The sequence below is a fragment of the Cricetulus griseus genome, chromosome 7 (genome assembly GCF_003668045.3).
Source record: "Cricetulus griseus strain 17A/GY chromosome 7, alternate assembly CriGri-PICRH-1.0, whole genome shotgun sequence".
Classification (NCBI taxonomy): domain Eukaryota; kingdom Metazoa; phylum Chordata; class Mammalia; order Rodentia; family Cricetidae; genus Cricetulus; species Cricetulus griseus.
Genome location: NC_048600.1, coordinates 58236827 through 58259342, shown reverse-complemented (window position 1 = coordinate 58259342; position 22516 = coordinate 58236827). Strand labels below are relative to the sequence as shown.

The window sequence follows — 22516 nt, the reverse complement described above, 5'->3', positions numbered from 1 at the left end:
CATTGGGAAGCTGAGAGGTGGCTCTTCAGGGGCTAAAGGACTTCTGCTTCTGCCACCCAGACTCCTGATCAATTAGGTCAGCATATAGAGGTTATTACTATCTGCTGGTGGAAAAGGGAGTTGACTGGAGATAGCCATGTAAGGGCTGTTGTGTCCTGACTGCCCTCCTCCTGGCAGCCTCTTTGGCTGCCAGTCTCTAGTTCATAGTGTTAGATCTAAGATGACTCTTGAAAGGAGACTGTGACCTCTCAGTTGAAGCCACTCTGGACTTGGTTGGCTAAGTGGTCAGCTTTGCAGCTTTGCCTGAAAAAAGGAACTCATGAGAGAATGAGCTCACAACCATTCACAAAATCACACTAGGAATTAGATCAATAATAACAGGATGGAGTTCAGTTGATTTGCCTAGGGTGCATGCAGCCATTTGGTCCCTAGCACTAAATAAACTGGGTGTGGTGGCACACACACCTGTAATACCAGCACTCAAGAGCAAGGGGCAGGAAGATCAAAAGCTCAAGGATATCCGTTAGCTACATAATGAGATCGAGGTTAGCCTTGGCTACCTGACATCCTGTCTCAATAACAAAACAAAATGATAGGATGAGTCCAGACATATAGGAGCAGGTGTCCCCAGGCCCGCTCCTCTTTTTCCTCACTCTCCAATCTTAAAAAGACAAAGACAAATAGGCAACAGACTACATTCTACCTCTTAGTTTTTTGAGAAGGAAGTATCACTATTTATCCTAAGCTGGACTCCAGATTTCAAGCCTCCTGCTTCAGCTTCCCAAGTGTTAGAATTACATTTACATACTACCATACCCCACTTTCCAAAAGACCACTTCTGTGGTGGGGCACTCAGCTCCTTTTACATGCAACACCTTATCTGGGGGAACCACCATCTGTCCCAGACTCAGGAACCCCCTTCCCTGCTTTGGAGTGGGGCTTCAAGGGCAACCAGAAGGTCAGTATTTCAGAAACAGCCAAGTGGGAGAAGACTTACACCAGCAGGATTTCGATACATGTGCTGAGATGCTCCAGGGAGTAGCTCGAGACCCTCTGCAAGTCTCTGGTCCAGTAGGGAGAGAGCTGAAGGCAGATCCTGGAGGCCCCAACACAGGCTGCAGCGACCACAGAAGGCTGGAATTTGTAAAAGATATGATCTGCAAGAGAATTGCAGAGGGTGTAAGCACTGGAACGCGTCTCCATGGAGTCTCCTGCTTGGTCTGCCCAACAGTAGACAGATGAGTCAGTTCACGGGCTATGCAATGCTGGCTTTTTACAAATGGGGGAAGGAACTGGAAGATATCAGGTGCCATTGTTGGGTCTTAAGGGTTTTGGAGTTCAGTCTGTAGTTTCTGGCATCAGCCTAGAGGGGCAATTGTTCTTTTAAAAATGTTGTGTACAGCTTCCAGAAAGCTGCACAGGTGCTTGCTGATGGGCTATGAACAGAACCACCAAGATCTTTATTCTTCTTTTGGTTATTATTGATAGACAGGGGCCGGACTAAAGGCTGTGTGCATAGCAACAATGTCTGGTCTTCATCAGGCACTGAAAATCGGATGAAAAACAAACAAATGGCTGCATGGGTTTGATATCCCTAACTTTGTCTAGGTTTAGGAAGTAATATTAAAAAAAATTTAAATCACACTTATTTATGCTACTATATAGGCACATGGAATATTTGACATTCGTACATGTGGAGGTCCTGGAGGACAGAAGACAACTTGCTGGAGTCAGTTCTTTCCTTGCACCAAGAGGGATTCAGGGATCAAATAGCCCCATCCTCCCACTGAGCAATCTCACCAGCCCCAGAAATTTTACGTTCTATCAACACATCTGAAGCTACGGTGAATGGACACAGTGGACATCCCTATACTTTTCATTGATGATACTCCGGGTCCAGTGCATTACTGTTATCAATTGCTCATAACTTTCAATTATTAGAAGTTGCCTTTAAAAGTATTAATCAGAGTGGTATAGTTAGAGTCATGGAGTCAGACTTCCAGCTTCAAATGCTATCAGTGGCCTTGGGGAAGTGATTTCACTTCTTGATTATACATTTCCTCATACATAAAATGGGAATAACTGAAACAACTTTGAAAGGGGTCTGTCTTTTTAGACTTACTGTTTCTATGATGAAGCACCACGTTGACCCCAAATCAATGTGGGGATGAAAGTGTTTATTTAACTTCTATATCCTAACTCATATTCCACTAAAGGAAGCCAAGACAGGAATTCAAACAAATCTGGATGTAGGAGCTGATGCAGAGGCCATCAAAGAGTGCCTCTTACTGGCTTGCTCCCCATGGCTTCTCAGCCTGCTTTCTTATAGAACCCAGGACCACCAGTCCAGGGATGGCACTACCCACAGCTGGGTCCTTCCCCATAGATTGCTAATTAAGAAAATTCCCTACAGATCTGCCTAGAGCCCCAGCTTATGGAGGCATTTTCTCATAAAACTAGCCAGCACAGAGTCACTGTGAAGTTCAAATAAGTTAATGTACACAAAGGTCTGCAGGAAGGCACAACCAATGCTGTAAGTGCTCAACCAATGCTGGATAACCCACAATCACTGATATCCCTGCACTGGGTTGTTTCATCTTGTGGTGTGTCACCGAGCAGGTGTGTCAATAGTATTTCTGACCAGCATCTCACCTGACAACTAGACTTAAGAATCTGATTTGAAGGCTGCAGCAATGGCTCAGCTTTAAAGAGTGCTTACTGTACATTCGTGGGGTAGGATTCCAACACCCACATAACAAGCTGGGCCTCCTGCCACTGCCTGCAACCTCAACTCAGATGAGGGCAGAGACAGGAAGAACACTATGGTTTCTGGTTTCCAGCCTAGCTAAGAGCAAGTCCTAGGGTTCAAGGGGAGACCCTACTTCAAAAGAGTAGATAGAGAGTGATGGGCCCATTGCTTTTTTCTTTTCTTGGCTTCTGTATGTGTTCACACACACACTTATGCATACACAGACACACTCACACACGTATGTGTGTGTATAAAAGATTACTCTTTTTCTCCAAACTTGTATGTTTTCGTGTATGTGGGTGCATATATTTTTTTAAAAGATTTATTATGCATACAATGTGGTGCTAGCATGTATGCCTACAGGCCAGAAGAGGGCACCAGATTTCATTACAGATGGTTGTGAGTCACCATATGGTTGCTGGAAATTGAACTCAGGACCTCTGAAAGAGCAGCCAGTGCTCTTAACCTCTGAGTCATCTCTCCAGCCCTCAGGTGCACATATTTGCAAGGGTGCATGTGGATGCCAGATGTCAACCGCAGGTGCTGTTCCTTGGGAGCTATCTACCTTGTTCGAGAGAGGGTTTAACACTAGAACCTAAGCTGGCTGGCCAGCAAGCCACTGGGATTCTCCTGTCTCTGCCTCCCCAGCTCTAGGATTACAGGTGTGTGTGTGTGTGTGTGTGTGTGTGTGTGTGTGTGTGTGTGTGTGTGTGACATACCTGGCTCCCTATGTAAGTTCTGTATCTTCAACTCTGAACTCCCCATCTTTCATAGTAAACACATTATCAACCGAGCTATCTTCCTTGTCCCCAAACCAGCCAATTTACGGCTAGTACAGATGTGAACATTGTCACCTCCCCCAACCCGCTCCGTACCCTATTTAATCTGTGTGATGACAGTTCTTTGGGAATTTAGAGTTTGTAGGATTTAAATCACCTGAAAGGTTCTAGGTTCCCATGAGAAAACTCCCCAGGTGAATTGCTAGTCTCTAGGTACTAGTGGCTTTTGTGTGAAGCTGCTATGTTGTTTATGTGTTATTCTCTAACACGGGGGATATCCTTGCATTTCTTTGCAAAGTGGGAGTGATAAGGGTGTGGGGTTCTAGTGAGGAAGGAAGGCCCTCTCTGGATGACAACCCCTCTTGAGTCACTTGATCCCAGCCCCAGTATCCTCCCCCACCCCAAGGCATCTGTGCCCTCACCTTGCAGGGTAACTTCCAGGAAGTAGTGGGCATACTCCTTGAGGCACTCTTTGGTCTTTCGGAGGCAGGTGGTGGGCCAGGTGTGGCAGTGGTGGTCCTTCTGGCTGATGGAGGCCAAGAGGTAGTAGTCCAGAAAGTGGGCAGGTGTGGGCAGGCAGAGGTCCCAGCTGAAAGCCTCCAGGAGCAGAAGTTCTGTGGTCAGAAGCTCTTTCTTGGTGAGTGAAAAGTTTTGGCTGCTCAGGATCCTGGTACTGTTTATCTGCTCCAGTTTGGGCACACGGTCTTCCCTGTCCTCAAACTTACCTGCAGGGAGGCAGAAGCAGAATTTACTAAAGGAATCTGAACTCAGGACAGTAAATTCTCCCCTATGATATATCTGGATGGTGTTGACAAAAGTGACAGAAGGCAACAGGTAGAAGGGACTGCCTAGGAACAAAAGGAACAAAATTTGAACCATGAATCTCCATGCCATCACTTCCTGCTATATGATTATAATGAGGTGTCTCAATCTCTCTGTGGCCCCAACTGCAAGGGGAACTGACAGCTTAGCAAGGCTTTTGTCTGAGTCCATGAGAAAATACACACTAATGCTCAGACAGGTGCCTAGGACATTGAAGGCACTGGAGAGCAGTCACGAGCAGCCTTTAGGTTGTAGGGGCAAGATTCCTGCATTCTCTGTCCAACCCTCACCAAATCAGGAAGAGTCATAATGGCCTCAAGTCTGACCCCATCCTTCTAGCTGTAGATGAGCCTGCCCACAGCTCCCCACTGTCCTCTACAGGCCTCATATTCTAACCATAGTGGTTTCAGTTTGGGTGGCCTTGGACACCGGTTGCTTGGAAGGTGAGTTCAGAAAAAGACTGGCAAATTGGGGAAGGAAAGAGGGAAAGGAAGAAAGTTCCAAAGGAATCACTAGGGGGTGTTCCTGAGGACATCTGGAGTCTGACCATATACCAAGGGGTTCTGGGAAATGGTTAAACATATAGGCTTTAACCTTGGGTTCTAATTCAATAGCCAGAAACAGAGGGGCTTCTCTTGCACTGAGACCAGAAGCTACTGGGCAGCATGATAGGCCTACTTTGTGAGACTCTGCAGGCTGGAAACCTCCAGACTTAGCATTCCTTTCTCAGGATACCACTCCACATCTGGCAGTAGACCCCATCACCTGTGATTCTTTGAAAGCACTGTGTCTCCTGGCCTTGACTGCACAGCTCTGTAGCCTGGAATACCATCTTCATCCCCTCTTCACTCAGCCAAGGCTGCTGTCCTTCACCTTCCTTCTAGGTTACTGCCTTGGGTAAGCCTTCCCCTACTGAGCCCCTTGAGGGTCAGCCTTGTCCTTATCACCCATTATCTCTGAATGGCTGCATAGGGCGTAGAGCAGTTGCTGAGCAAATGTGTTAGGAAGGGCACAAATACCTTTTTGTACCTGCTCATGGCCATGGCAATTGACTCTCTGACCCACTTAGTCACTAGCTTCTCCATCTCCCTGGAGAGGTAGGAAGTACTCACCTGAGGCTGCTCTGAAGACACACCCATCCTAAATGCAAGGATGCCACTGCAAAGTGAAATGAAACTCTGGGCAGCCCAGGAGCCAGCAACAGCCCTTCAAGAGGGTAAAGATGGGTGGTCCTGAATTCAGGAGCAGAGAGGGTAAGTGGAATATAGCACTCTGGTCAAGTGCAATCTCCTCCCAGAGTGCAGTGTGTGGCTGCAATGGTGATGCTTGCAGAGTGTGCACCCCCACGGAGAGCTGGGGCAGGTAAGTACAAGGGCAAACTGTCCAAGGGGGAAGAGCTTCTTCTATAGCTGCAATCTGGGCCACCTTGGTATCTACAGCTTCATATCTAGGCCTTCCTCCTCATCAGCAGGATGTGGTCCCATAGACCAATGACCCTATGCCGTGGAGTGCTCTTTAATGCTCTCACACATCCTGTGTCCTTCAAAGCCTAGTTGAAAGGACATGCTAACATGAATCACCACCAACCGATTCTAAGACCTCCTGTAGGTAGACAAATGAATGGGTGTTTTTTTTTTTTTTTCCTGGCCACTGGAATTAATACTGTTTGTACTTTCTCTGGGCAGTTTGTATTCCCTGTTTTTTCTCCAATGTACATATACTATTTAACTTTTTAAGTTTTTAAATTTTCTTTTTAAGAAAATTTTTATTTGTTTTGTTTTGAGACAGGGTCTTATTTTGTAGTTGTGGCTGGCCTCGAACTTACAGAGATCCTGCCTCTGCCTACCAAGTGCTGGGATTAAAGGTGTGCATCATCATACTCTGCTTTTTAGTAATTTTGATTGTGTCTGTCTGTCTATCTGTCTTTGTCTGTCTCTGTCTGAATGCAGGTACATGAACATGACTGCAGGTGCTCTCAGGATCCAAAGGTTATCAATCCCCTGGAGCTGCAGTTAAAGGTCGTTATGGGTTCTGGGAACCAATCCTCTGCAAGAACATCACATGGTCTTAATCAGTGAACCATCTTTCCAGCCCCTGACCCCTTTTAAAGACAAGTCTATTCAGTAACTACAAGAGCCTAATGGGCAAGATTGTATATTTTAAATAATCATGTAAAAGTCAGCACGCCCCCCCCCCAATTATCTAGCTTTCTGTGAACCTTACACAGAACTCAGCTAATCTTGGCCACGTAGACTAATAGATATGACCCTCACACCACCACCCCAATTTGGTGCTAGTGATTGAATTCTGGTCCTCCTACATGCAAGGGAAGTGCTCTACTACTGAGTCACACCCTCGTCCCCATGAGGGTTTTTTGGGGGGGAGGGCAGGGGGAAGCATAAAGTGGCAGGGTGCCTAGCCCAGGCTGTGCTGAGGGTGGCCCTGAGACCCTGGAGCAGCATTGCTGGCAGCCAGCCATCTATCTGGAGGCACCAGCTGATGTGTTCAATCAGATTAGTTTCCTCTGCCCCTCCCTGCTTTTCAAACCTTTCAGAACCAGGCCTGGGAGGATTAACCCCCAAAGGAGGGGTCATGGCTTATGGAGAAGGGATCTCACTTCTCTGGCTCTCTCTATTCCCCATACAAGCGGGGGAGACCTCTTGGGGACCCTCCACACTGCAGGTTACAGCCAGGCAGGGCTGGGCCTGCATCCTCAATGAGTTTGCTCTGGTGCTAGTGGCATGAAACCCTCCAGGCTGTTCTTTTGTTTATAACTAGGAATACACCCCGTATGGAAAGAGAATGATCTGTGGAATGGAAAGTGCTTCTCCAGTGCCCAGCACACCCAATGCTGCACTGTGCCTCACCATGCTGGGTTCTCAAAGGAACCCAAGCATCCCCAGGGGAAAAAAAAAAAATGAGAGTTTTGGTTTTTATCCTCAGAAGTGGCTTCAGAGTGCCTGCTCCTTTTTGTTGGCCACAATGACCTCAGCATACACATTGCTTCCCAACAAACACACACTTAGCAGTCAGGAACAGCTTTGAGTTTACTAGCAGCACACGTGCCCAGCAAACATTTCCTCCCCTCCTCCCACAGTCTTAAGTGGTCTAGCCCTTTGTCCCCAGTGCTGCCACCACCAAGCACCATTGCACTAGCAGCTTCCTCCTTATGAACAAGATGCACAGAAGACAGCTGCTCCCAGAGAGATGCTGGCACACATCATCCAGCCCACTCCGTAGGAGTCAGACAAAAGCCAGGCTTTCCCCAACTTCCTTGATACACTTTTGACTTTCAAAACTTTCTAATCCACAGAAAGGAGAACCTGAGGAACACATCCAATCCTTCTCCCACATCCCCAGCTGCAGACAGTTGGTCCATACTTATTGTGCTCCTGTGTTGTATATAAAATGCAGGCTTTGCAGGTTATGGATGGGATATGTCACTACCCTCAGCACCCCAGCATCTCCTCCTGAGGACATTTTCCTACAAATGGTAAGATATTAATAGCAGTAATATATCACCACTAATGCAATAGCTTATCTTTTGTGTTTGAGACAAGGTCTTGTGTAGCCCAGGATAGCCCCAAATTTACTATGCCGTTCAGGCTGTCCCTGAACTCTAGTCCTCTGACCTTTGTCTCTCAAGTGGTGAGATTACAAGCCTGCATGTAATAGCATTCTAACGTTCAGTCCATATTTGACTTGCTCCAGGGGTTCTGAAAACACATTTACTCTTTGCCTTTGTTTTGGATCCCAGAGCCAAACTAGGTTCACATGAAGAGTCTAAAATCTTTCCAGTCTTATTTCTTAGTGTTTTGAGAACACAGAGTCCAGCTATGCTTTGAAATGTTCCCCATTCTTGATTGGCTGGAATGTTTCCTTGTGTTAGACATATTTTGAACAGTGTGCAGGAAAGCACAGAGGTACCCACTCCTCCTTGCTGAGTCAATCTGGGATTTACAGATATAGTCAATGTATCCCAGCAACAGAAGGGCCAGATCATATTGCTTTGCTAAGGTGGGGACATGGGTTCTCTCTGTTCTCAAGAGTCATCCCATTCCCTCCCCACCCCCGTGAGATTCACAAGTAACCCGTGAAGCCAAAGTGATACCTCTAGATGCAATATCCTGCTTCCCAACAACTTTGTCTCACTAGATTGTTATCTATGGGTGATGCTTTCTTAGTAAATATGACACTGAAGCTGCAAAGGCTATTTTACAGATGTTGTCATTGCATATACATTTTTCTTTTAAAAATTTTCCTTGTCTTAATTTTAATAGTTAAGAGTCCTCTTGACATTGTCCTGAGATTAAAAACAGCCATGAACTTGCAGAAGAGTTTACAGTGGCTCCTAAGCAAAGTATCTTTTTTTTGGGGGGGTCTTTTGAGACAGGGCTTCTTTGTATGGCTTTGGAGCCTGTCCTGGAACTCGTTCTGTAGACCAGGCTGGCCTCAAACTCACAGAGATCCACCTGCCTCTGCCTCCCAAGTGGTGAGATTAAAGGTGTGTGCCACCAACACCTGGCTATCAAAGTATCTTGTATGTCCCATTTTCACACCTGGCTCACTGAGCGGCAACCCCAAGGTTGGTGTACAAAGAGCAGGGGTATTCATGGCAGGTCACACTAGTGGACTAAATGGCCAACTAATGACTATAATTCCAGCCTAAACCCCCACCCCACTAAAAGCATTTACTTTTCCTAAGGTAGAGTCTCTTGAACTATACTAGCTTGGAGCTCACTATGTATCTCAGGCCTCACACTCATGGCGATTCTTCTGCCTCAGTCTCCCAAGTGTTGGGATTACAAATGTGAGCCACTACAACTGTGTTGGCTTAGACTTCTTCTTCTTCTTTTTTTTTTTCGAGACAGGGTTTCTCGGTGTAGCTTTGTAGACCAGGTTGGCCTTGAACTCAGAGATCTGCCTGCCTCTGCTTCTGGAGTGCTGAGATTAAAGGCATGTGACACCACTGCCCGGATGGCTTAAACTCATTTAACAGACATTTATTTTGTATGTGTAAATGTTTAGTCTGCATGTATGTACATGTGTCACATGCATGCCTGGTGCCCTTGCAGGTTAGGAGAGAGCATTGGATCCCCTGGAACTGGAATTGTAGATGGTTGTGAGCCACCACGTGGGTGCTGGGAACTAAACCCTCTGCAAGAGCAACAGGTGCTCTTTAGGAGCCATCCTTCCATCTCCATTGGCCTAGACTCTGAACACTCTAGGCCACAGTGGTAAGACATTATTGATCCCGCTTCAGGCTAGCTTGGCTTTCTTTCCCTCTCCTCCCCTGGGGGTGGTGGTGCTGGTGTAAGGATCTTACAACATAGGCCAAGCTTTGAGCTCTTGGCAATTCCCAGGCATCAGCCCACCTAATCCTGTGCTTACCAGGTGAGGGGAATCTCTCTCTCTCACACACTCTTCCTTTCTTCTTTCCTCTATGTGTGTGTGTGTGTTCAAATGTATGCACACCTGTTGTGGGACATTTGTGTACTGTGTGAAGATGTACTGCTGTGTTTGGTGTAATAGCTAGGCAGGAGTTATAGGTGGGATTTCCAGGGAGAGAAAGGAAGGGGAGGAGGAATCTAGGCAGGTGGGAGATACCAGGAGACATAGAGAGGACTCTGGGAAGAAGACAGGCAGAGATGCTATGGAGACACAAGACGAACTGGATACACAGAATGGGAGAGAGATTAAAGCCCCATGGTAGAATGTGATGAATATAAGTGGGTTAATTTAAGTTATAAGAGCTAGTGGGACAAGCCGAAGCTAAGACCAAGCTTTTATAACTAATAATAAGGCTCCGTGTTATTATTTTGGAGCTGGCTGGTGGGACAGAAAAAAGACTGGGTATACACATGGGTGTAGAGGCTCAGATAGACACATATCAGGTGTCTACTTCTATCACTCCCCGTCTTATTTTTTTGAGTCAGGGTTTCTCACTGAACCTGGAACTTGCTCATTTGCCTGAGTGGCTGGCCCGCAGGCTCAAAGATCTTCCTGTCTCTACCCACAACCCCCATGGTTCTGGGATCACAGCCACATGCCACAGAGCCTCGCTTTTACTCCATTCAGTGTGGAAATCTGAAAGCACTTTACTCCTGAGTCACTGCCCCACCCCAGCCTTTCCTTTCAGAGAGAGAGAGAGAGAGACAGAGAGAGAGACAGATGAACAGGCAGAGAGAGAGAGAGACAGACAGAGAGACAGATGAACAGACAGAGACAGAGACAGAGAGAGAGAGACAGACAAACAGGCAGAGAGAGAGAGAGAGAGAGAGAGAGAGAGAGAGAGAGAGAGAGAGAGAGAGAGAGAGAGAGAGAGAGAGAGACTATGGTTACAAAGTAAAAACCACATAACAGGAAACTTACCATTTAAAAATGTACAGTTCAGTGACATTATGTACTTGACAACGGCCGTAACCATCATCACCAACCACACTTCTCTTGAACCCAGAACCTTGTAAACTTGAAACTCTGTCCTCAAGAAACACTAGTTCCTGATTTCTGTCCACTTCAGTCCTGGCAACTGCCATTCTTTCTGTCTGTGAATGGGGCTTCTCTGAAGACTGCCTAGTCTGCTCCTCCTACTTACTGACTATTGAACCACAACACAGACCAGACAGGATTCAGGTCCGAATTAGCTCCAAGAGAAGCAACATTGTTAGTTGCCCTTTAAAAAATAATACAGCTCTTTACACTGGAAAATTTATGATATAGGAACAAAAGTAAAAAAAAGAAAGAAAAAGAAAGAGGAAGAGGAGAACATGTTGAAATAACCCCTGTGAATACATTACTCAGCTCCAATAGTCATGATATCTATCAACATTGTCTCTAAAGGAAAAAATTCTAAGTTTTATTTTACATGTATGAATGTTTTATCTGCAGGTATGTATGTGCATCACATGTATGCCTGGTGTCCTCAGAGATCAGAAGAGGGCATTGGATCCCTTGGGAAAGGAGTTATGGGTGGTTGTGAGTCACCATGTAGGTGCTGGGACCAAACCCAGGTCCTGTGCAAAAGGAGCCATCTCCAACCCCCTAAAAAATTCTTAAACAAAAACCCAAACATAGAATGAGGTACTGAGAAAATTCAGTGATTAGCCTACCCTGCTGCTCAGGCTGCACCCAGTTAAGCCCCAGCAGTCTTTTGTGGTTGGCAGCATGCCAGACTCACTCAAGATACCTGCTCCTAGGCTCAGAGGAGGCCACAGTTTCTTGGCTAAAAAGAATTGGATTTTAAAGCAGCAACAGCTGGTAGGCCTTTCCTCTAAAGGCAGTGCTTCTGAGAACAGAACCACTTGTCATCAGGGATGCTTTTCTCTCTTAAAAACAGTTCTCCCCTCAGCTGAGAACAAGAACCACAACTGGATCAGGAGTTGGGACTCTGTGGCCACTTGGCAGAATGGTAGCAGCTGGTTGCCTTCCTGTTGAGGATGACAGACAGGGGAGCTGGGTCAGAGAGACAAAAAGCTACTCCACTCTCACCCTGGCTTGGCCTCATGCCCGAGAGGATCCTGACATCTTTCCAGGTAAATGTGGGAAATGCCTGGTAGCAGAGGCAGGGACCTCACATGGAAAAAGCACTTGTTGCTCTTGCAGGAGACTTAGGTTGGAAAGCCCGCTGCCGGGTTGTAGCCCTTGCCAGGGAGGGCGAGGCCAGGGTCCCAGGAGCAGCAGTCCAAGCCTAGCAGGCTCTCAAGAAATCTCAAGGTATCAATTTTTTCTTCTCAGATTCTACCCTCCTCAGAGAAGAGAGATGTGGTCACCAGAACATCCCAGCCCGCTTTATTTACAGCAGGAGAAGCAGTGACCAGAGAGATCATAGAGGGTACTCTTCCTTGAGTCTCACATTTCTTAGCCCCACTCCAGTTATTGATGTGCGAATTTGAGCAGTTGAGCTGAAGCCTCACTGGGCAGAGGAGGGGGCTCAGGGGATATCCTAGGGAACATAACAGACAAAGAAACCCCTGGCACATGGTAAGTGCCTATCAGTGGTAGCAGCTGCTGCTGTATTATTTACAGAATATGATATGCATTTTTTGCACCAAATTGGCAACTTTGAGAGTTCTGTCAGTTGGGCACAGATTAACTGCTAGTGTGGAGGTTAATGGCAGAAGATATTTCCTTACAGCTTCTGAACAGGGCTAGAAATCATCCCAACAAAAGGCACCTTCAGCTCCATCCTACTACATAAGTGGCTCTGGTGTGGAGAGTGGGCACTACAACCCCAGCCTCCTTCCTCAGGTATGGTGCCTTGCACTCAGCCCATTGGTAACTACAATGCCCAGAGGGTAGAAGTGAGACAGGACAGAGTTGGGTTTGGCTCTTTCCCCAGATCCATGTCTCATCAGGCATAGGATTTCTCCCAGCTGGTCAGAGCAAGAGATGGAGTCTGCCCACCAAGCTGGGAGCTATGGGAGTGGATACCTGGTTCTTACTGCTGTGCAGCCAGCTGTGTAGTAGGCAGCCCCCTCGACACACCTGGTTTTCCTGTATCCAAGGAGAATGAAGTCTGGCTGCTTGCTGCATGAGGCCAGGGTACACATCCTCCATGAAAAAACACCAGAGCATAGCTTGTGGCCTAAGGATAATACTCAACAGATAGCTTTGGTTTTCTTTCATAAATGCTTCCAAAGTCTAGAATTTTCTACACCACATGCATAGACCTCATATACATGGTCCCAAGGCAACCACAGTGGGTACAGGCTTCCCATAGTCGTGGGTGAAGCCAGCTGCTGCCTCTTCCTGTCTAGTCACCTTGTGCTCCACAAATACTTCCATCATCTATTTCCTTTATGCTAATGAGCAATTGAATTCCAGAGGTGTTCTAGGGAAGACTGTATGGTCAACAGGATTTAGCTTTTTCTATGAACAATAGAATTTAAATCAAAAGTGTGACTCATTACCAGATACTTTTGGTAGTGAATGAACATTTCAGCCCACCCCCAAAAAAACACACAATCATCCCCCACCTTTTTGACCTTTTGTAGTTAATGGAGGCAGTCAGGAAGGGTCCTTCCTACTCTTCCCCAAGGGAGGCACAGCCGGGTGTCTTTCCAGGAACTAGGACACAGAGGGAACAATATGGCTGAAAAGTAGATCAGACAATAGCCCAGAACCCACCCGAGGGCATGCATCGTTCTCACAAGAGATTGTAAGATACACGGTAAAGCACAGAGGTCAGAACCACTGAAGACACCATTTGATGTCAGAGGCTCAGCCAGGTCACTTACTGGCATATACTGTGGGCTGACGGTCGACCCTTGGGTCTATGCTTTCTGCTCTGGGGCATGGGAATGAATCACTCAGAGTGGCACCTTTCTAGATCCTGCTATATCCAGAACTAGCCCCATCCTCAGTCACAGATATAATGACAATTAGGTTTCTGGATGGACCTATATAAAAAGGACAGAGAAAGCCAGAGACAAAGAGAGAGAAGGCTCTCTTTACATCAGTGTTGGGCGATCTCAGAGAAAGAAAGGAAGCTGTGATAACTGTAGCACTGGGAGACAAGGCAGCACACAAGCCCACTGTTCCTATGGTTCTGCTGTAGCTGGGTATATCTCTGGCCTGTGTAAAGATGCTGAGGTTAGGGATGCCCTGGAGGAACAAACTTTCATTATCAGTTGTCCTTGGGCTTTGGAGCCTTGAGCGTATCTGGTATGAAGGTGGACTTGGAACCCCAGTCTGGCTGGACTGCCTCCTCCCTGAGGAACAAAGAGAAAACTCCCTTTCTTTCTCCTATCTCTCTTAAAAGCAAAGCCACTCTGTCAATGACTGTCTCCAGTGTGTGCATACAGCAGGCTGGATAAATAATGCATGAATGGACCTACGGACGGACGGATGGGTGGAGGAATGAGAGCGAGCACATTTCCGATGGTCTGAATCAATTCCTGAGCCCATTTTGGGGGAAGAGCCTAAGGTGAGGCTGTGAGTGGCTGTTTTCTTCCAGAGGAAATTGTGGAAATGCCTCTCAGGGTTTGTGGTGGCATCAAGCCAGCTGGGTCACACACAGGCTTCCCTTCTCACTGTGGGGACGTCGCTGCCTCAGGATGCAGAAATAGGAACGATGACTTCACAGGGTAGCTTCAGCCAATCCCTGGTTTCATTGTGTCCTACTTTATAAGTGACCCAAATAAATTCCACTGACTGAAATTGAGGATTGTGGGACAGGAGCCATTTGTCACGTGCACCGCTGGCACAGGGTGGGGTTAGTGCTTTGTGTGGGAGAACAGTTCTAGTGTGATGAAGTTCTTTCAGTCACTGTTGAGTAGTTACTGTCCATTCCCACTTGCAGGGCACTGCCCCTGGACTGCGTCTGACGGGGCTTCTGCTAATGAACAACAAGCCTTTCTAGTTTCAGGGCCAAAGGTGCAGACACCAGAGGTCCTGAATCCTTTGTTCCCACATCTGCTGGAGCAGAAAGGGGGAACAAGAGGGGTAAACATGGCCACTGCTTGAGATTATGAGTGGAGCCACTTCCAGACACTGGGATAGTCCTGAGGGCTGATGTAATCCTCCAGTCAGTGTGGGTCTGTGACTTAGAAAGCAGAGGACTTGGGAGCTTGCACAACTTGTCTGCTGAACTGGGTATTCCTGGTACTGCCAAGCACAGAGGCCTTCTGGTCAAAGGTAAAGGCTACTGCTGTGGGCCAAGACTCACCAAGCCATCCCAAGTCATTTAACTGGTCCCCCTTCCCACTAACTTGTCTTCCTAGGCATGTCTTTTTTATACAAGCTATTTTTGAGCCTTGGTTTCCACCTCTGCTATGTAGGGAAATAACACTTAGGTCCTTAGGGTTTGTTTTGGAAATGAAATAACTAAAAATGTATGTAAAAAGAAAAAATTCACACAGCACATAAAATCTCAATAAACATTAGCAATTGCGTTTCTCACAGATTTTTTTTGTCTTCTAAATTTCTACTCTCCCACAGAGGAAAAACATCTCTAACTCCTCAGAAGGCAAGACACTACTAAAGGGAAGCTAGGCTCTAGAAGTGACAGAATAAAACTGCCGGAAGGCTCCAGAATGTGAGGCTGCTGAGGCCAGGAATATCCTGGCAGAAACCTGCTTTTACAAGTGCCCACAAGTCAGGAGACGTCATATTTTCCTAGAAGAGTCCCAGAAACCCCACCATGCTGGTGACAAAGAGGAGACTTTTCCTGTCTAGACATCAAAATGCTTGTAATTAAAATTAAGACTCGAAAGGGGAAAAGCAACGCATGCTTCCCAAAGCCAATCTGAAAACTATGCTGACAGAACAAATACAGCAGTGAGTGCTCATCTCACCACCAGGCCAGCACGTTTCCCTAGAGTATGAAGTGCTTCTTAATACTGACTAAAACAACCAACTGTATTAGCTAGGTGGTGATAGGGACTGGTGAAAGGGAAGTGGTTGTGACCAAGCCCTTGAGGCAAATGAAACCTCTACCCCACGAATCTGAGCATCCCAGAAAGCTAAGCGAGGGCTCTGATCTAGAAAACTCCCAATGTGGTTTCCCTGGGGAGCCCAGGGTATAATAAACAAGGCCTTTTGGGCTAGTCCTTCAGGATGTCAGCAGGAAATAGGAGGATGGAGTCCAGGGGAGGGAGTGGTTTAGTAATACATTGAATGTTGAGCATCCAGAGGTCCTGGGTTCTATTCCAATCCCTCAAAATAAAACAACAGGAGAATGGGCATAAGGTAGTCTTGGCATTAAAAAGGTGCCCATTGTGGTCAAGATGCCAATATTTGGGGCCTCAGCAGTTAAGAGCACTGGCTGCCCTCACAGAAGACCTGAGTTCAATTCCAAGCACTGAAATGGCAGCTTACAGCTATGTGTAACTCTAGTTCTAGGGTACCTGAAACTTTCTTTAAAATATTTTTTAAAGACTTATTTATTTATTTTATTTCATGAGTGTTTTGCCCGCACGTGTGTATGTGTTACCACAGTGACCGAGGAGGTCAGAAGATGGTGTCAGATCCCCTGGAACTAGTGTTACAGATGGCTGTGAGGCACCATGTAGGTGTAAATATCCACCACCAAGGGGCTTTATAGCTGAGTCTGGCTCCGACCAGCCATCGGGTAGCATGGCACACAGAGGGGGTGCCTGACTCCAGTGTTCTATTACTCTCCCTGCTCATGATGATACATTGCCTGAGCAGCAAGGGCACATTGTTCTCTTGCTCTTAACACATGTCCCAAGATCAGAGGATGAGCAACAAACTCAGTTTGTTTTATGGTCCACTCCTTGTCAAGCAGGGACATGGGTGCAGGGTGAGCAGTCTTCATCCAGGGATGTTGTTAACATAGTCCCCAGTAGAATGGAGGGGTTTCCAAATACCTCTGTTGTTAGGATTAAAGTCTCTTTATTCAAGAAGACACCAAGGCAAAACACAGGCCAGAGCTAGGTTATAGAACCCAGCAAGCGCAGCCAGAACAAAAGGGGCCCGGGTCCCCACATGCAGCCCCTTAAGAAGCTCCCTTACATCACCCCGGCTTTCCTTCACCACGCCCTTATGGGCGAGTCCCGGGTCCACCTGGTACCTGTCCCAGGACTATTGGGCGGGGCTAGGGTGTCTCCCTACACTCTGTGGGGTGGGAGCTACTGAACACTGCATATTCAATTAGTTGAAATCTAAAACGCCTGGGGGAGTGGGGGCTACAGATATTCAGAACCCCAGTTCCCGGACAAACAAGTCTGGGCTCTAACCTGCCAAGGCATTTTGCACAATTTAAGAGCTTCAGGCCCAGTCAGCTGTCTGACAGGCAGCTCTCAAACAAAATCCCTCCCCTGACATAGCTCCAGGCCTGCCAGGAGGCAGAGATGGGAACAGGAAATGGAAAACTCACCATGCCCTCTGCTTACTGGGCTATCATGTCTGAGCTGGTGCTGGGATCTGCTCTGCACAGCTCTGGGCAAAGAGGTCACCCCTTCCAGGCTGCATGGCCACCACACAAGTGCCACTGCTGAGAAGAGGAGCCATGGATGCTGTGGCAGCCCTCGGGTGGCACTGGTGACGGGGGAGAAAAAAGAAGCAACGCCCCCCTCCCACAATCCCTAACGTGCAGAATCTCTCACAAATGACCCCTGCCCCCCTGCAGGACCAAGGACATGGAGTGTTCCTCCTCCTCCCCTTTCCTTGAGCTATGAGGAAACAGTAACTGGCTCTCTGTATTTTCAGGGTCTGCTTCCTTTCAGACTTGGGTTTGACTCTGGCAAGAACTCACATCTTGTCAGAACCCTTGAAAAAGATCACCTGGAAAAATCACCCCATTGCTTCTGATACCTGCAATAAGAGAGCCTTGGAGGCATCTCAAGCATTCTCTTAGCTCTGGGGGTGCACAGGGCGGCAGGCTGTTGTGCTCAGCCTTTCCAGGCTTAGTTTTTTCCCTGCCTACCACAAGGGATTAAGACTGCTTTCAAGTTTCTGAAATCTTCAGCAAGATCTCCAAAGGGTGGCCCCCTCCCACTCTGTTGCCAGAGCAGCAGCCGGGCAGAGGCAACAGTTACTGACTGATCAAAGCACGGGTGGGGGGCATGGGTGAGAGGGATGCTGGGGTTATGTGAAGGGGATTTCCTTGGAGAAAGCCAGGTTAATATAATCTCCTGAGACCCTTATACAGGAGCCTGGCAGGCATCAGCCTTCACTGGATTCTGCCTGAAGAGACAAGACTATTGATTTCTGCTTTAAGGTGCCCTAAAAGCAACTAGTATCTTTCTATTCATTTTCTGAACATCACAGGCAGGGCAAGAAACATGTACAAAATGGAAATGCACCCACACAGGGCCAGCCACCAGAGCACCCTGGGGAGAGCCAGGGACAGGCAGACACACCACTCTGTTTTGCTTCTGTGGGGAATTTATTGATGGGAGTGGTACCTGCTGACAACCCCAGCACTTGGGAGGATGAAGCAGGGACAGAGAGTTTGAAGCCAGCCTGGGCTATATAACAAGTTCTAAGCTAGCCTGTTCAACAGGGGGAAATATCCTCAAAACAACAAACAAACAAACAAACAAACAAATCACCTACACCTAGTTTTTAGTTCAGTTCAAACTCTTACACATACTGGTTTTTCAAGACAGAGTTTCTCTGTGTAGCTTTGGCTGTCCTGGAACTTTGTAAACCAAACTGTCCCAGAACTCAGAGACCTGCCTGCCTCAGCCTCTTGAGGGCTGGGATTAACAGTGTACACCACCACTGCCAACATATTTTTTTAAGGATCTTTATTTTATGGGTATGAATGTTTGCCTAATGCATGTAAGTATACCATGTATGTGACATGCCAGAATAAGGCATCAGATCCCCTGGAAGTAGAGTTATAGAAATTGTGACCTGTCATGTCAGTTCTGGGAGCAGAACCCAGGTCCTCTGCAAAAGCAGCAGTGCTCTTAACAGCTGAGCCACCACTCTACCACCCCCTGTCAATATCCTGGACATGCACATACAGTGTGTGTGTGTGTGTGTGTGTGTGTGTGTGTGTGTGTGTGTGTATGTGTGTTGGTAGTGCTGCAGATTGAACCTGGGACTCACACACAGTAGGCAAATACTGTACCATGAAGCTATGTCTTCAGCCCCTCACTTGCCCTGTGGCCAAAACATTCTACTTGTGGGACAGGACTTCCTCTTACAGACTCAAGTAAGTATGCAATGATACAGGGAACAAGACAGTGGCTATCTGGCTGTAAACAGCAGGGTTGGGAAAAGTGGATGGCAACCTGAAGTTCCATCAATGCAGATATCATTAAATACATACTGCTGATAAAATGGGGAATTATAGACAACAAAGAGGAAAGATCATCCCCGACAGACTGAAGGAAACACTCTGTGTAAAAACCCATTTAGGCACATTTATTTGTTTGTCTGTTTATTTATTGTGTTTTGGGCACACGTGGGGGTCAGAAGACAACTTTGTGAAATTAGTTCTCCCCTTCTACCCTTCTGAGGTTCTGGAAACTAAACCCAGGTCATGAGGGTTTTTATAAAGTGCTTTCATCCACTGAGCCATCTCTCAGGCGCCTGTTAGGTGTATTTATCCTGGTGAGTTTTGTTCTTTGTGGTGGTCACATTCTATAAAGTCACCTTGAACACTGAACCACACCTTTAGGGGGAAGAAATGTGGTGAGTTCCCCATGAACCTCTGACAACCACACTTTATCAGTCGGTCAATACATAGCATATATAACTTTGAATTGTTTATTTCCATTTAACACACTGCACTGATGAGTGATTAACACTGAACACAGGGCAAAAAGCACAACCAATGCCTGACTAGGTAACACATGTACCTTCACTGAGAGGCACAACACAGCTTTCCTGAGCATAGGAAACAGGACGGTGGCCTTTCGAGACTAGGTGTGGGGACATCTGAAGTAGCAGGGCCACCAATACCACTCACAAGTGTGAGGAAACACAGCTCTAACTGGAACCAGAAGAATACTTGTTTACCACAGGAGAGATGAAACAAAGGCTGAGCGCGACCCCTTTCCATCTCAGCTGGGAATACACATAAAGGGCAATTAACAATCTCATCGGCTGTGCCCATGTGCGTGCATGAAAGCATCAGCATTCATTTTGAGATATACATACATACATACATACATACATACATACATATGATGGGAGTGTAACTCAGCAATAGAGTGTATTTGCCTGGCATACACAAGGCCTTGTGTGCAATTCCCCAGCACTGGGGGTGGAGGGGTGAGGGATGTGGTTAGACAAATGTATAAGCCCTAAATGCAGAATCAATGACTAACGAGGGTCAGCTGACTGTATGCCAATACAGACACAGAACATCTCTACAAAAATATAATGGATTAATTGTAGGAGGACACAGAAGCCTTCCAGAGGTTTCCTCTGTCCAGTGGGGTGGAAAATGACTTTATTTTATTCTTTGGATTTCATTTCTAATTGATAAAGCGCTTCTAATTTTAAAGACTGTAGTGAGGAGATGAGCCCCTGTGCAGGTATGCTACAAGTGACAGGCTCACTCTATGCTAAGGGACCTTGACTCCATCCAGACAGGGATCCTTTTTGGACAGATGGAGAGATCACATGACTACCTCCTACTCTTCTCCTGGGGAGGGCTAGGGGCTAACAGACTGACATGGAGGCCATGGGAGAACTCAGCTCACCTGTTAAAAACTAAGGTCAGGGGCTGATGAAATGGCTCGGAGGGTAAAGGCACTTGCTGCCAAGTACAATGACCTGAGTTTGATCCCCAGGACTTAGAATGGAAGGAGAAAACTGATGCTTCTATGAACTGTCCTCTGACCTCCACAGACATAGTATAGAATGTGTGTGTGTGTGTGTGTGTGTGTGTGTGTGTGTGTGTGTGTGTGTGTGTGTGCACGCAGAGTCAGAACTTGACCCAAAGAGGCAGAAGACCTTCATCTCACTACCCCCACCTTCCATGGCTTTCCAGACCAGAGGTGGTCAGCCCGGGGCTGGATGGGCTTCCAGCCCACAGGAAACCACTCAGCAGTGAACACTGTTTTCCCAGGAAGGGATCTGGAAGTGACCACCAAAGGCAACAGAAGTCTGTGTAGACAAAACCATGGGATTGAGATGAAAGAGGGAAAAGAATGGAGAAGGATAGTGAGAGGGGCCCTGGCATGGCGTTTATTGGGGGTTGATGAGGATATGATAAACTATGGCTTGTCTTCCAGCTAGGGGTAAGAATAGTTGTTCTCTTCCCTCCATTTATGAAGACATACCAAGCTCACCTAGGTCAGGAAGAATAAAAACCAATTTGTGCATATGGACTGTGAATACAGGGGGAAAGTAACATTTTGTATATATAATTAAAATACTATGTATATGGGTACACATGTGGATTCGTGATGTAAGTATGCAAGCCATGGTATACAGGAAAAGGTTAGAGGACAATTTTGTGGGGTGATTTGTCTATGCTAACATCTGAGGTTCACAAACTCAGGTTGCTGCGCACAGGCACATTCGCTCACTGAGCCATATCACCAGCCCTGCAGACTTTTAAAAATTATTTTTTTAAAATGATAAAAATATCTTTTATTTTTTCCCCACCATTAGGCCTTACATCTAAAGCCATGGGATCTTGACACAAAGGCCATTCTGGCCTCTGGGGTTTTCTCTCCTAAGTTACCTCCTCTGGTTCCTGTCTAGGGCTAAAGATTCAACAGTTTGTTTCTTTTTTGGTTTTTTGAGACAGGGTTTCACTATGTAGCCCTAGCTGTCCTAGAACTAGCTCTTTAGACCAGGCTGGCCTTGAACTCAGAAATCCTCCTGCCTCTGCCTCCTGACTGCTTGGATTAAAGGTGTGAGCCACTACCACTCAGTTCAGTATAGTTTTTCAAGTCAGCTCCAGGATACTTCAGGGTCTCTTGAGGATTCAACACAGACTTAACACGTGATCTGGAAAAGGGGTTCAATCGTGCCTGAATGTTCACCACAGAAGACAAAATCGATCTGTGAGCAAAGGATAAACGGACCACGTCACTGTGTCATAAACAGACCATGTCATTCACAATGGTGTGAGTGAGTAGAAGATCTGATACAGCAAGCTACAGCATGGACACAGGGAAACATATGATCCTTCCTACATGAGAAGCCAGAACACACAAGCCATACAGCTAGAAGGCAGGTGAGTGGTTGCCAAGGCTGGGGAGGAGAAGAATGGGAGTTTCCTGTCTGTCAATACAAGGGCTTTGTCATTGAGCTACATTTTCACCCCTCTTTCCTTTTTCTTTCTTTCTTTTTTTCTTTAAGACAGGGTTTCACTAACTTACCCAGGCTAGTCGTGAACTCACTTGTAGGTCCAGGTCAACCTTGAATCTGCCTAACCCTCTGAAATACTTGGGATTTCAAGTTTGAGTTACCATGCTCACAAAGATTTTTCTCTTTTTCTTCCTTCCTTCCTTCCTTCCTTCCTTCCTTCCTTTCTTTCTTTCTTTCTTTCTTTCTCTTTCAAGATAGGGTTTCTTTGTATCTTCAGCTGTCCTGGAACTCATTCTGTAAAATAGCCTGGTCTCCAACTCACAAAAATCCCCCTGCCTCTGCCTCCCAAGTGCTGGGATTAAAGGTGTGCACCACCATAGCCTGGCTGGGATTACTTTTAAAGTGATAAAAAATGTTCCAGAGCTAGACAGAGCGGAGTGACAGCTGCACACTAGCTGGCATGGATATACTAAATGCCATT

General features: G+C 46.7%; 1 protein-coding gene across 3 annotated transcripts in view; it reads right to left on the bottom strand.

Annotated features, from left to right (window-relative positions):
• Ccnjl (cyclin J like) overlaps positions 1–22516 on the bottom strand; it is a 58709-nt gene that overhangs the window by 3997 nt on the left and 32196 nt on the right. For all 3 annotated transcript variants that reach the window (XM_027425248.2, XM_027425249.2, XM_027425250.2), the window contains 2 exons: positions 3951–4253; positions 998–1157 (listed from right to left, as the gene is read on the bottom strand). In XM_027425248.2, the coding sequence (XP_027281049.1) occupies positions 998–1157; positions 3951–4253 (463 nt within the window). The remainder of the gene's footprint in view (positions 1–997; positions 1158–3950; positions 4254–22516) is intronic.